The sequence below is a fragment of the Phycodurus eques genome, chromosome 4, assembly GCF_024500275.1.
Source record: "Phycodurus eques isolate BA_2022a chromosome 4, UOR_Pequ_1.1, whole genome shotgun sequence".
Classification (NCBI taxonomy): domain Eukaryota; kingdom Metazoa; phylum Chordata; class Actinopteri; order Syngnathiformes; family Syngnathidae; genus Phycodurus; species Phycodurus eques.
The window spans coordinates 13,009,573-13,024,676 of NC_084528.1; the positions used below are offsets into that span (position 1 = coordinate 13,009,573).

Below are 15,104 nucleotides of genomic sequence, written 5' to 3' on the forward strand. Positions count from 1 at the left end.
AAAGAAGAACGTGTCAATGGGCAAAGACGGCAGAGAACAAAACTAATGTTCTTTCAGTACCTTCGTTTTCCGCTGATCAGGTCTCTGTAGTTTATTCCAGGAAGCTCCATCCAGATGCCAAGACTTATTGTCAGCATGGAATCTTCCATTGCCTGAGGAGGAAAGGGGGTGGTTTGTCAAAAAAAAAAAAGAAAACGAAAATCAGAGTTTCTAGGAAACCAAAGTATGATAGGACTTACATGCCAGGCTCCTCCAGGCGTTGCTCTCCCTAAGACGAGATGTGGGATGTGTTGCTGCTTGTCCCTCCTCCACTGAAGCACAGGAGGGTACTCATAGCCAAAGTCGGCGTTTGGGTGCAGTAGTGTGTCAAACAGCACAGCCACGGGGTTCCTTGACCGCCCCTCAAGACCTTCACTCAAATATTCTAGGTCCTGCAGACAAAGAGTTGCTGGATTGGATGGAATAGAGTATGAAATTTCATTCTTTCATTGATTCGCCATTAGTTTTATACTGCTGTACTTTTACTAGATCCCAACTGAACAAAAACGGAAATGAACAACCTTTCACAATCACACAGCGGGCAATTTAGTATTCAATTAATATACAGTGGTAACTTTTAAGAGTTTAATTCATTCTGTAGTTGGGCTCGTACCTTAGTTTACTCATCTCCAATTGTGAGTGAGACGAGGGCTTGTGGACGGATGTTGTGGTGTTCGCTGCCACCATCTAGTGGCGGCTAACTGAAGCTATATTGGATCTCTAATTTTGGCTCGCGACACAAAGGAAGAAAAAATTAAATAAATGAGCGGCTTGTAACTCGGAAAATGCATAAATTGCTACAAGTGAAGGTACCACTGTGCATGTTTTTGGATTGTGGGCGGAAGCTGGAGTACTTGGACAAAACTCACACAAGACCAGAGAGACCATGCAAACAGCACAAACAAGGGTTTAACAGAGATTCAAACCTGCAATCCAACCAGATTATTTTTTTCTGTGCATTTGTACCTGTTCAGTAATGGCTTGGTGTTTGGTCTCCTGCAGTTTTCGGTATAGTATTGGGTTTGGGTGGACCGTTGTCGGGTCTAGATAGGGCTTGTTGCCACTTAGAAGGTATGACAGGCAAATACCCGATGGTCCATTGCCTGAACAGAAGAGAAATTATTGAATTAGTGACTTACATATTTGAATTATTCAAATGATGACAATGTCTGCTAAATGTTATTTTAGTGGCACATAGATTACCTATGATGATGACGGGAAGAATGGGTGGGTGCGCTTGTTGAGTGGTCTCTTCCAGAAGAGGCATAGCTGGAGCCTGGGCCAGAGCTGGCACTGTGAAGGAACACAGAAAGGTTCCAGACATTTCCGTAGCTGTCCATCTGATATTCTATTAAATGCAGAGCCTTGTTTGTGCTTGGTGTTTTTTTTTTGTCTGTGATTTATTATTTAAACCAATTTAAACTGGCTAGTTGTCTCTGTTTCTTCACAGCAATATTGTCGTTGTTGTTATCTCATGACCTAACCCCCCACGCCCTCTTATATGCAAGTACCCTGCCACAAGATAAAATACTCACCCATTTCCCTTCCTGCCAGAGTGCCCACACCCCCTAGCCTATCCTATCAAACACCGCCTGAGGCCAGGCTTCCATCTCTTTAACTCCAGTGGCGCTTCCCAAACAAAAGCCAGTTCTAATCAGATTTATATAGGCTGGGCTTTGTTATGAAACATTACTATTGTGTGTAGTGAATGTTTGTGTGTGTTGGTCTGTTACACGACAGTACCATTGTGTGCCCACCGGGCGGCAAATCCTCCCCTGATCACTCCTCCCCAGTGGGCTTTAATCCTACTGGGTTTGTTTATGTCTTTACCACCCATTAAAACAACAGTATAAGAATGTGGTACTGGCACTCTGACAGACCCTACCATCATAGGTCCTTCCGCTCAGAGACACTTCTGCCACAACACACTCATGACTTCACACACCATCCTCTGAACATCATGCCAGCTCGAGCAGAACAGTGTCCCTTTGGCCTAGTTTCTTACTAAAACCATCAGGAAGGGAAGTCCCTTAATCTATTAGGGATTTATTAGTATGAATAGGGCTAGGGGTTAGTGTGAATAGAGTTAGGGGTTAGTATGACAGGAACACGCTCATGACCAGTCTCCCGTAAAACATGCTGGCGCGAGTAGAACAGTCCCGCTTTGGTCTAGTTGACCAAAATCCTCAAGCACTTCCCTAAATGGAATGGGGTTAGTATGACTAGGGCTAGTGTTAGTATGAACTAGGATTAAGGTTGCTATGACCAGTCCTTGTGTTATTATGACCAGGGTTAAGATTAGTATAACCAGGATAAGAATTGCTCTGACTAGAATTAGCGTTAGTATGACTAGTATTAGCTAGTTAAGTTAGCTCTCTCACACCTGGTGCTCCCATCCCCAAAAAACATAAAAGGCTATGGTGGAAAAGTGTCGCAAATTATTACCAAAAACCTCAAGCACTTAATGAGTTGAAGTTGACTGGGGCTAGGATTGGTTTAGGTTATGGTTAAGTTAGTGATAGGGTTAGAATCATGCTATATGATCACTGTAAGACAAAGTGGCTGCCAATAGTTTGCAGCTTGTTGACATTCAGGACAATAAAATTGCACATTGCCTGTCATGTTCAAAGAATACTGTACCCTTACTTATTTGTGACTGGTGAGATATTTGTCACCATTTACCAACAGCAATCACCATAACGAATATCACTACAGTCAATAACCACAGGCTCTGTTTACATTAGTTGCACCCATTTTTTCTTGTTTTGATTATGCAGCTAATAAACATATACACACCTGTCAAATTTATTTCCAGCGTATACTACTGACATATTGCTCAGCCAGCAAGAAACTGCAAATGTTTTATTTTTTGAACATATTGGCAGCCATTAACAGCATGTACAACAAATTACATAATTGTGCCACAGAGGTAGTCCTTCAAAAACACTTGACAAGACTTCTACGTATTGGGACCATACCTAAGCATTTTAGACGCTATAGGTACAAATACTAGCATCACAATTATTTCCCCTGACAATAATGGCCTGTACTTCAGTGTAAGTATGCGATGGAGTAACTGTTTGTGATTCTACAATAAGCATCACTTGAGGTTCAGACTTTAGTAGAATGTGGTGTTATTAGACTATTCATCTGTTCAATGTCAACTCCACCTCCAAGTGTTGATTTATAGAATTTGGAAATAAATTAAAATATTCCCAGGCCTCATCTTTGTACATGCTACAAATTACAAGACAAATAAAGATGCCACATCACATGCTGACATATTTTGTTGTTGTTGGGGTTTTTCTTTTGGTCCATCGTCCTGCTTTGCACTTCAGTCTAGCAATGTCCAATAGCATGTCAAGTGCTAAGCCATGTCTCCATCATTCCATGAGGTCAAACGCCTAAACGGGGACGTTGGAAAGTCCCATTCAATAACGGTCTCTCTTACCGCGATGTGGATGGTGTCTCTTCCTCCCCGCCGTGTCCTGCGATCACGACCGACGGCGACGCTTTTGCCGTATAAATACGCTGATGTTGGTGGGAGGATCTATATGCACACGCCACTATCCACGCACTTCCATCTGATCGTCTGTGGATCGACCTGATTTTCTACATACCCGTGTTAGATAAAAAAAAAAACGCGTCGTCACATGCGCATCTCGCTCTGCGCCGGCAAGTGTTAGCGCGTTCACGCACGATCCACGCATCTCTATCTGGGCATCCGCGTGCACGCCGCCCCCTGTCTGCACACTCCACGTGGAACCGTGCACAGAAAGCCGGCGCGCCCCCATCCAACACGTTACAGACCAAAGCAACACGTCTGATTTGGGCCATGTGGCACATTTTTAAACAGTAGACCGCTTTAATAAACCTGTACCTCGTCTAGATAATTTCCCCAACCGTTATTTATGTCAGACCATCGTAAATCAGTCGTGAGTGCTTCGGAGATTTTTTTCCCAGTTATTCTCAATGTGTGGTATGAGTACTACTAGTGGTAAACCCGAAAGTACCACTGAATTAGGTACGAATAAAATGTGAAAAACATGTACAACCCCAATTCCAATGAAACAAAAAAACAAAATACAATGATTGGCAAATCATGTTCAACCTAATTTCATTGAATACACTACAAAGACAAGATACTTAATGTCCAAACTGATCAGCTTTATCGTTTTTAGCAAATAATCATTCACTTAGAATTTTATGGCTGCAACACGTTCCAAAAAAGCTGGGACAGGTGGCAAAAAAGACTGAGAAAGTTGAGGAATGCTCATCAAACACCTGTTTGGAACACCCCACAGGTGAACAGGCTAATTGGGAACAGGTGGGTGCCATGATTGGTTATAAAAGGAGCTTCCCTGAATTGCTCAGTCATTCACAAGCAAAGATGGGGCGAGGTTCACCTCTTTGTGAACAAGTGTGTGAGAAAATAGTTGAATCAGAATCATCTTTATTTGCCTAGTATGTCCAGGACAATGTTCCTAAACGTACAATTGCAAGGAGTTTAGGGATTTCATCATCTACGCACCGTAATATCGTCAAAAGGTTCAGAGAATCTGGAGAAATCACTGCATGTAAGTGGCAAGGCCAAAAACCAACATTGAATGCCCGAGACCTTCGATCCCTCAGGCGGCACTGCATCAAAAACCGACATCAATGTGTAAAGTATATCCGCATTTCAAATTGTTTTTGGAAATTGTGGACGTGGTGTCCTCCGGGCCAAAGAGGAAAAGAACCATCCGGACTGTTATGGACGCAAAGTTCAAAAGCCAGCATCTGTGATGGCATGGGGCTGTGTTAGTGCCAATGGCATGGGTAACTTACACATCTGTGAAAGCACCATTAATGCTGAAAGGTACATACAAGTTTTGGAGAAACATATGCTGCCATCTAAGCAACGTCTTTTTCATGGACGCCCCTGCTTATCTCTGCAAGACCAATGCCAAACCACATTCCGCATGTGTTACAACAGCCTGGCTTCGTAGTAAAAGAGTACGGGTACTAGACTGGCCTGCCTGCAGTCCAGACCTGTCTCCCATTGAAAATGTGTGGCGCATTATGAAGCGTAAAATATGACAACGGAGACCCCGGGCTGTTGAACAGCTGAAGCTGTACATCAAGCAAGAATGGGAAAGAATTCCACCTACAAAGCTTCAACAATTAGTGTCCTCAGTTCCCAAATGTTTATTGAATGTTGTTAAAAGAAAAGGTGATGTAACACAGTGGTAAATATGACCCTGTCCCAGCTTTTTTGAAACGTGTTGCAGCCATAAAATTAAGTTAATGATTATTTGCTAAAACAATTAAGTTTATCAGTTTGAACATTAAATATCTTGTCTTTGTAGTGTATTCAATTAAATATATGTTGAACATGTTTGCAAATCATTGTATTCTGTTTTTATTTATGTTTAACACAACATCCCAACTTCATTGGAATTGGGGTTGTATATTATAATGAAGCTTGAAGCCATAAGGCCTGTTCTTTTTTTATCCAGTACCTGAACATTTTTTACTTTTGACTTTTTAAGTACAATTCAGTTGCATTTAACCTTTAAGTATTGTACAATACATTTGCAATTAATTTCAAGAACTGTTTAAATACAAGTCGTAAGTAAATATTTAATAATAAAGTTTATGTGCAATATTTGTAATGTAATTTAGTTTTTTTTTTTAAATTGTCCTATATGAAAGCATAGTATTAATGTTGAATCTGTGCATACGGTTTAGAGTGGGCTTATGCTAAAAAATACAGGAATAAAACCTGAATAATTTTTTTATTAACTATTTTAATGTTGGTCATTATGGCTGTGCTTGTAGAGATATTTTTTTACAAAGTGGTACTTGCTGTAGTTTATCGAGGTTGTGTTTATAAATCGTATTCTGTATAATATTTGGGGGGGGGGGGAAATGTTTATAATTCATAATTACGACGTTTATTTGGGGCTATGAACGCATCAGCTCGACATTGGCTGGCCGATCATGGACTGCGACGATGCTGTGGTCACGTGTTCGGAAGAGTGGCTACGTCGTAACAAGTAAACAGAAATTAAACCTATTAGTTAGTGTGGCTAATTCGGCTTGAAAGTGTGCGTCGGTATACTTTAAACCATTTTGAATTCCCCAACACGCGTATTAGTGTCATAGTTTTTCATTTAATGCCCAAACGCGGCATCGTTTGCTAGCAGGCTAACACTGTCACGTGATCACATGTCCTGTCGTCCGGGTCCGTGGAGAGTGAGTTTCCCTTTGCCGTCCTTGCTTCCTTGGCGCTCACGCTGGTTAGCATACGGCTAAATGCTTCTTAAACATGGTTCAACTGTGCAGAGTTTGCTTCCGTAAAGTAAGTATGACTGAGCGCTCAAATGTGTACTTGCTAATATCGCCAAGAATTGTCTGTTCAGCGTTTGTTAGCCAGTGACTGACTTGCTACCAAACTGGCAGCCTTGAGTTTTCGGTCCAACGGATGTTGAATGCGTCATATTGTGCAGCCTCCATAATTTAGAAATACAGAAATACGATCAACACAAATCTAAATGCAACACTTTTACCCCCCCTATGAGGTAGGACTTTTTATATGGACACAAAAGGAAGATTTCTCTCAAATATTCACAAATCTGTCTAAATGTGTGTTAGTGAGCACTTCGACTTTGGCTTAGGCTGCCCACAATAAAAGGCCACATCAAAATGTGCAGCTTCACTGTGTTGGGGTGAGGGATCCCAGAGGGCAGAAAACCTGTTGGTATCTGGTTGCTTAAAAATAATGATGTGATAGTGTCACGATTAGTTATAAAAGAGGTACCTTAGCAAGGGTTCCTCATAAATAGGGATACAACCGACTTAATAATATTAAAAAAGTCGTGATCAGAATCTTTATTATTATTTTTTTTATTAATAACAATAATACTAATATAACTAAGTATCAACTGGACCGAGCGGATGGCAAAATGTAGCTTTTCATCACATGTTTTTCAAAATGTTTTTCAGTATGGCAACTTTGTGGACAACCTCCGACTGTATGTCCGCGGAGGTGCTGGCGGCATGGGCTTGCCCCGCCTCGGTGGACACGGCGGAAACGGTGGAGATGTTTGGGTGGTTGCCACAAAGAGCATGACCCTGAAAGGAATCAAGGACAAGTACCCTCAAAATCGCTTTGTAGCCGAGGTGGGAGCCAACAGCAGGTAGGAGGTTTTAATGAGGATGGCGAGTGTGTTCCCTGTCTTTATTAGGCTTATAAGGACTTTGTTTGTCAACAGTGTCCGTTCCTTGAAAGGAGAGAGGGGGAAAAACATAGAGATTTTGGTTCCTGTGGGTGTCACAGTCACCACTGACGATGACAGGATACTCGGTATGTGAAAAGCTGCCTCATTTTACAGTATATTAACAACATTGTCTTATTTTGGCTTTCGTATATGACGCATACAGTTGGGGATGCTGGTCGACCTTTAATATAGAATTTTTCCCATAGAAAACTATGTCCATATAAATAATCTGTTCCAGACCTCCTCCTCCTTCTGTTGCTGTCATAAAACCTTTATTAACAATACAGCCACAGGCAGAGTTTTGAGTAACATCTTAACATTCATAACTGCAATAAATGTAATGATGTTTAATATATAATGTTTACCATTGTCTTCTGTAATTTAAGTACAGTGAAGCGCTACATATTCGCGGTTCGGCTTTTGCCAAATCACATATTCACTGATTTTTGTTTTGGAGCCTATCCTCCGTTATTTGCTGAAAATGTCAGCTATTCGCTGTATTTTCAGCATATTTTGTTTAAATTTTGACCTTGCTCGAGGTGCATTCAAGGAGCACAAGCAAAAGAGGACATCTAAAACGCAGATGAAGAAATACACTATTGGTGAATGAAAACTAATTACCAACATCAAGATTCAACCAGTTGGTGCCACGTAATACATTCATTGCTTTGACCTGAGGACATGCAAATTCCCAATGCAAATTCTTAAATGCCGAACCACGTCTATCCGGTGGATCACTGTAGTCCAATTAGCCTCACTGTGTGATTGTCCCCTATAAGGAGAGCTGAATGCGGAGGGTGATCGTGTGCGGGTGGCCAGAGGAGGACACGGAGGCTCCTTCTCCTCTACCTTCCTGCCCAGTAAAGGCCAGTCGAGGCAGGTCAGACTGGACCTCAAACTCATCGCTGACATGGGCCTGGTGGGGTGAGCGCACGACACAAGAGACTGCATTGACATTTCATCGACTTCCAAAGTGGCTTTTACGAATGTTGCTTTTCGTCAGGTTCCCAAATGCGGGGAAGTCGTCTCTGCTGACTGTCTTGTCTAACGCAACCCCTCAGATCGCCAGCTACCCTTGTAAGTCCAGATTCAGTAACAGCAATAAATGCACGTAATTGACGGCCCCTCTAAAAATGTTCATAATTTAACTTTACTTTTAATATTAAGAGCTAAACATCCACAGTTTTTATAAGTGATGTTTTTTTTTTTTTTTTTTGCAGTCACCACGTTGAAGCCCCAGATTGGTAAATTATTGTACGAAGACCACAAGCAGGTATAAAAAATTCATGATCGTCGTTCATTCATGTTTCTAGTCGCGTCAAATGCTGATTAGTGCTTCTGGTTGGTGTAGATCTCTGTAGCGGACCTCCCCGGCCTGATCGAAGGCGCTCACATGAACAAAGGGATGGGACACAAGTTCCTCAAGCATGTGGAGAGAACCAAGCAGCTGCTGTTTGTGGTTTGTGTCACATTAATACTTCTTTCCAGATTAAGGTGTGGAGCCTGTACGATGCAACATATGTTCTGGTTTGTTCAGATTTGAAAAAAGTTTTCCCATAGGAAAAAGTGGAAATTCTCGCCATCGTGAAAACATTATTTACTGTACAGGAAATTATAGAAGTTATTTTGTGGTCGTCTATAGCCATGCATTTACCGTTGTCGCATTTTTGTGAACATTTTAAGTTTTACTTAAAAAGATGGTTACTGTTTCTGTTTTTAGGTGGACGTTTGCGGCTTCCAGCTGGCAAGTCAAACGCCGTTCAGGTCGGCTTTTGAGGCTGTGCAGCTGCTCACGAAGGTCACTCTCGTCAGGCCTTCACCACTTCACTGGGCTTCTCCTCTTGGATGTGAACCCTGACCAGTGTCTCTCTGCTGCTCTCCAGGAGCTCGAGTTGTACAAGGAGGAGCTTGTGAGCAAACCAGCTCTCCTGGTGGTGAACAAGATGGACCTGCCCGATGCTGACCATAAACTACAACAGCTGCAAAAGCAAATCCTCAACCCAGAAGGTAAGCACTTTAGACTCCAGTGAACCCTCATTCATCATGAAGGTTAGGTTCCAAACCTACCCGTAATAAGCGAAAACCCGCAATATAGAGAAACCATGTAAAAAAAAAAAAAAATAATAATAATATTTTACCCTTCTTGCACGTATTTAAACTTATTGAAACTGACTTTTTAAACATTGTAAATGTATTTGAACACACACCCATTTGCTACCATACAAATGATCGAAAATGCTGGCTGCATTGTCGTGTCGGTATGTCAGATGCGTGCCTTGAAGAGGTTGTGTTGCGGTGCTGTGTGATGCGTGATGTCAACAAGTCTGTGTGGAAGTGACCGGGCAGGAGCTGTGGTCGATATCAGCGGTGTTTTACAATGCTATAAGGCTGAAAATACGTTAGCGACTGTGGCTCTCCTTTCCCACACGCGTGGCTAACAATAAGTGAGTATGTTATAAAACATCGGAAAAAACAATCGTGAGGAACTGCAGTTTCGTCCCACCATAGATAACAAACAAATGTTCCACAAAAAAATCTTTAGTGGGGTGGGTGAACTGTGATATCACCCACTATATTACGGATCCTTCGCACCCATGCTAAATCGAGGCTTTTTAAGCGATTGTTCTGTATGGATTTTTACAGTATACGGGCAAGTACGAATTACAAGTTGTACGCCTTTAGTGTAGTATCACTTTGTGCCACAGCACTGAGCTCTACCAGAAGAGGTGCAGCATAATTAAGAGCAAGAAGAAGAGGCGGAGAACGTCCCCAACTACTGCAAACTCCTGTAAATCTGTGCTTCTCAGTATTGTTGTATGCTTTGTATGTGTTGCTGCTCGGTGTGTGTTTTAATGTCGCAGTTGTTTGAAGGTTTAAAATTACCAAAACGCCCATGCTAATTTCCGTTAGCCTGACTATGGTGTTTTACAATATGTGTTAGTATTAAGCTAATGGACTTTTGGTAGACGAAACTCTATGGTTTGGTTAAATATTTTGGTGTTTCAATATACAGTAAGTACAATGTTTTTCTATTTTTTTTAATGTCAGTTTTACAGTTCAACTGGGAGTATCAAACAACCTAAAGCAAGCACGCGTTACCTCTTTTTTACAGAACTGCGAGCGAGAGAGTGCGAACAGGCGCTAAGAAATACTAAAACCATGTAAAAAAATGTTTTTTATATGGTCTCACTATGTATCGCAGATGTTCACCTATTGCAAGTGGGTCTGCAACGTATCCCCTGCAATAAATGGGGCTTCATGGTGTTCCCATTCCTTGAACAGATGTAACAAACTGCCTATGTGTGATGCAGACTTCTGCCATACGTTGCCCGAAAACATGACACCGAAAAGTCACATGGCATTCAGGCACGTGGTTCCCGTCTCCGCCGCCACCGGGCTCGGCGTGGACCGCTTGAAAGAGTTCATCCGGGAGTCGCTCGAGGAAGAAGCTTCCGAGGCCACCGAGGCGCTCCGTCAACAAAGACTGCAGCTCCTCAGGCACCACTCACAATAGGCGCACATCACAAACATGGACAGCGTGTGAACATTAGGCAATGGAATTCAGCATGTACAGAATTATGAGAGTTATAATTATTAAGTCATTTTAGAGGTAATACTCTGCTTTAAAAAAAAAAAAGAAGAAAAAAAGAAAAGGCTGACCAGTCAAACACTAGGGGAAACTGGGCTAAAGATTTGGTACACTTGCAGATCCAAAATAAGGGCTGTATCAAAACATTCAGGCTTTACAAAGATAGTCCGTAATTATGGTTGAAGCTGTCAGAGAGGTAATAATGCTGCTTATGGTTGTAGTTTGTCATGGTATATGTACAGCTCTACTTGGAAAATGTATTTGGATTAGCTCTATTCAATTTTCCTAAGATATTACGATGTTATGTTGATGATGATTTTTTTTTCGTGATTGTAATTTCCTCTGAGGGATTGCAAATTTTTATAATAAAAACAAAAATTTAATTCTTTACTGTCTGGCCATTTTATAAATGCAAAAAGGAAGTCCTACAGTAGATAAAGTCTACACAACACTGTTCAAATGCCAGGTTTTTGTAATATACAACAATGAGACCAAGAAAAATTATTTCAAAACCTTTCCCACCATGTATGTGACCGATACCTTGTGGAACTCAATTAAAAAAATATATTCTCAACAGGGGAACTAAAAATAAAAGCGTACTGGAACAGCGGAACTTTATTTGGTGTTAATCAGAGCCACTCGGTGACGTGTGCTGGTTCCCATTTAACGAGTTTGTGTGTTATTGGATAATTCTGAACACAGCCACATCCCTAGTTATAAGAGAGTGTGCACACTTGTGCAACCACATTATCAAGTGTTTATTTTTAGTTCCCATCTCACATTTTTCTTTCTTCTTTTTTTAAGATTAGTTGTAGACCAAGTTATTGAGGACGTTAATGATATAATTTCTTTTGAAATGACTTATCTTTGGCTAATTTATTTTCATATCACAAAAACCTGGCATTTGAACAGTAGTGTGTAGACTTGTCCACTGCATAAATGACTAATTTGAATTCGGTTTTGTTATTGTCATGTTCTTTTCTGAAATATCTGTATGTTCCTGTGGTTGTCACAGTCAACGGTGTGTTGATATGAAATATTACAAGACAGAATAATTAGGAGAATAAAGCATCTGATGTTTTACTACATTACATAATTAACTCGTTTTTAATCGAATAAAAGGCTCAAGTCGGGGGGGAAAATGAAGGCATTCAGTAGTGATCTTTATAAATGTCAGTGACAAGTGTGTGGTTGAAAGATTTATTTTATATTAAATATTACAATACAGAGTAATTAGGAGGAAAAAATAGGGGGTTTGATTTTTGCATCATCAGTCTGTACAGCATACAGGCAATAGTAATAATTTAAAAACAAAAGACAGGTATGTTTATATGATGAGTTTTCCTTTTAAATGATGTAAAGTGTTGATAGTTGGAATTATTCATGAATACATTCAAAGGACAGACACATTGGTCCTGCTTGTGTCTGTCACAACAGACAAATTCATAATGGTAAATTTTGTCCATGACATCAAGACAAACACATCTCACTGAATGCAATGCATTATTATTATCATCATTATTAACAATATTAAAAGGCTGTGATGCTGCTGAAGAGGTCTGGTGAAGGTAAATCTCAATCCTGGTCAACTACAAGCATTGAGGGGCCTGACCCGTCGGGACCAATAAACGCAAATAGAAATGTCAAAGTCATCAACACGTAAATACAATAAAGCACTTCATTACGGAGTGAACTGCTGCTGCTGTACATAACGCCAAGAAATACAAAGGTACTTAATCAAAAATATACTACAGTGGTCAATTATTAATCCAGTAGGGTGCCATTCATATTCTTAACGCTAAAGCCTAATACAGACATGAATTACAAATGTGCTAAACAAAATGACACAATTAACTGTACAAAGAATGAATTGTTTTGTTTCCTGAAATTCCCTCTTTAAAATAGCAAACCAACCCATTTTTTTTTACCTTCTGGAGATCATTGACCTTTAACACATGCACTACCATTGACTGCTTTAGAAGTCAAATATCGATGTTAACTGGGAAGGCTGGCAGTGAATGAGTCAAAGACAACAAAAATAGACAAAGGTGTTTCTTAGACATGCTCGTTCCCAGTTATGTTCTGTGTGGAGGAATAACTTGGTAGAAAGGGTCATGCTGTTGGTCCTCGTAAGCGCTGTACAGCACAGTCCAGGGGTGGGGAACCCGTGGGCCAAGGAGTGTTTCATCCGGCCCGCCATGCAATTCTCAAAACAAACCTCAGAGGAACTGTTATTGAAATAACAAACCCACAAATGCCAATCATTTTCAATCATTCTTTGATATAATTTTCTCATACATTTCGTATGGCCCTTGGTGGACTTCAGGAGAAAAAGTCTGCAAAGGCAACTGGACTGTTCTTGTTTGCTGAAGACGGTTCGTCTTTAATCTAAATGGCTTCTTCAGTTCTACATATTAGGTGTGGAGTCTCCTCATTTATGCCTTGTTGGGCGTGTTCCCTGGGGGTGGTCAACAATAGAGTGTTGTTGCTGTTGTTTTTCAGTGTGGTTAATAAAACCACCATCGTGCATACTTTACTGTACCAATCAGTCGTTCACTCCCCTTGCGGCAAAATAGCTTGTTGGGGCCACTCTTCCCGTTGAATGAGGTGATCTTTGGGGGGAGACATCAGAACATTGTTATTGGCTGACAATGGGTGACGTCTCAAGCCTCCACCTAAGCATAGAGACGGCTTTTCTGGCTCCATTTACACCTCTTTCAAACCAGCGGTCCTTCCAATCCAGAATTTGGATCTTATTTTCCTTGAAGGAATGTCCCTTTTTCTTGAGATGCAAATGAAGCAGCTTCACATCAATGCTGTGCCATGTGCCTGTGCAGCGGCTGCTTAGTCTCTCCAATGTAGAGGTCATTGCACTCCTCACTGCACTGCTCTGTGTAAACAACATTGCTGGGTTTGCTTCTTGGGATTTTGTCCTTGGGGTGAAGGTGCAGTTGACCACCCCCAAGGAACCCAGCCAGCAAGGCATGAATAGAGGGAATTTACCATGAAGGTTTAGAACTGGGCGGCACGGTGGCCGACTGGTTAGAGCGTCAGCCTCACAGTTCTGAGGACCGGGGTTCAATCCCCGGCCCCGCCTGTGTGGAGTTTGCATGTTCTTCCCGTGCCTGCGTGGGTTTTCTCCGGGCACTCCGGTTTCCTCCCACATCCCAAAAACATGCATTAATTGGAGACTCTCAATTGCCCGTAGGCGTGACTGTGAGTGCGAATGGTTGTCTGTTTGTATGTGCCCTGCGATTGGCTGGCAACCAGTTCTGGGTGTACCCCGCCTCCTGCCCGATGACAGCTGGGATAGGCTCCAGCACGCCCGGGACCCTAGTGAGGATAAGCGGCTCAGAAAATGGATGGATGGATGGGTTTAGAACTGAAGAAGCCTTTTGGATTAAAGGTGAAACGTCTTGAACAAACAACAACTGTCCATTGCCTTGATTCATCCTTTGCGGATTACCATGAACTGGATGAGAGACAATCTACACAGAAATATTTGGGAGAAAGGTTACCCACACTTCCTGTCACATCTTAAGACTTAATCGGGGTACACACATATTGGCAATGGCAAATTTGAGCATTTTCCCGCTAAGGCCTTATTATCAGATGTTTCTGAAAGGTTAACCTGAGTGATTATCCTGTGGTTTGGTTTGTCTTAAGAGTGACCTTTCCTCCGTGATCTTTGTCAATGTTAAACCTGTTCAATATTTACGATGACAAATCCTCATGTGTGTGGTCAATATATGTGTTGAGTGTTTGTACTCACTACAATACAAAATGACAAGCGTTTGCAAGTGCATTGTAGTGACCACATAAGCTAACAGTTAGCCTTGCTTCTTTTATTTCTGCTTGTAGTACTACTCTTTTGTATTTGGCACCCTGTTGCCTCAGTCAGTCTCAGTACTACGACAGACATCGATTGAGGAGACTCGTGATTTTCAGGGGAGCTATTGTGTGTGTTCCGCATTTCTCTTTGTCATATTTGAGGTCTCTCATATTTAAAAAAATCGGTTAAGATGTTAAATTGTGTGATATCATGTAAGACAACAAATACAACTGTTACAAACTCAGTAACACAAATTACATTTACATACGTACATTTTAACCTTGTGACCACTTCTCGACATGACTGACTGCTCCCACTGACTTGGGTTTTCCACCTTCCAACACGGTCCAACTTTACGGTCATTTGCTGGCTTTTCACTCAC

The 15,104-nt window shown here is 41.4% G+C and overlaps 2 protein-coding genes across 2 annotated transcripts in view; one reads left to right on the top strand and one right to left on the bottom strand.

Moving 5' to 3' along the window:
* Positions 1 to 3,649, bottom strand: part of osgin2 (oxidative stress induced growth inhibitor family member 2) — a 10,285-nt gene extending 6,636 nt beyond the window's left edge. The window contains exons 1-5 of the mRNA XM_061674009.1: positions 3,491 to 3,649; positions 1,243 to 1,332; positions 1,006 to 1,142; positions 240 to 431; positions 61 to 152 (exon numbers count right to left, since the gene is read on the bottom strand). Coding sequence (XP_061529993.1) covers positions 61 to 152; positions 240 to 431; positions 1,006 to 1,142; positions 1,243 to 1,306 — 485 coding nt within the window. The 5' untranslated portion in view covers positions 1,307 to 1,332; positions 3,491 to 3,649. The remainder of the gene's footprint in view (positions 1 to 60; positions 153 to 239; positions 432 to 1,005; positions 1,143 to 1,242; positions 1,333 to 3,490) is intronic.
* A 2,378-nt stretch (positions 3,650 to 6,027) lies between these two features.
* On the top strand, positions 6,028 to 11,953 carry gtpbp10 (GTP-binding protein 10 (putative)). The gene is made up of 10 exons (XM_061675603.1): positions 6,028 to 6,382; positions 7,027 to 7,220; positions 7,296 to 7,387; positions 8,081 to 8,225; positions 8,305 to 8,378; positions 8,522 to 8,574; positions 8,653 to 8,760; positions 9,022 to 9,099; positions 9,185 to 9,308; positions 10,613 to 11,953. Exons 1-10 carry the CDS (start codon positions 6,350 to 6,352, stop codon positions 10,813 to 10,815), a joined length of 1,104 nt encoding a protein of 367 aa, XP_061531587.1. The 5' UTR covers positions 6,028 to 6,349; the 3' UTR covers positions 10,816 to 11,953.
* Positions 11,954 to 15,104: the final 3,151 nt, after the last annotated feature.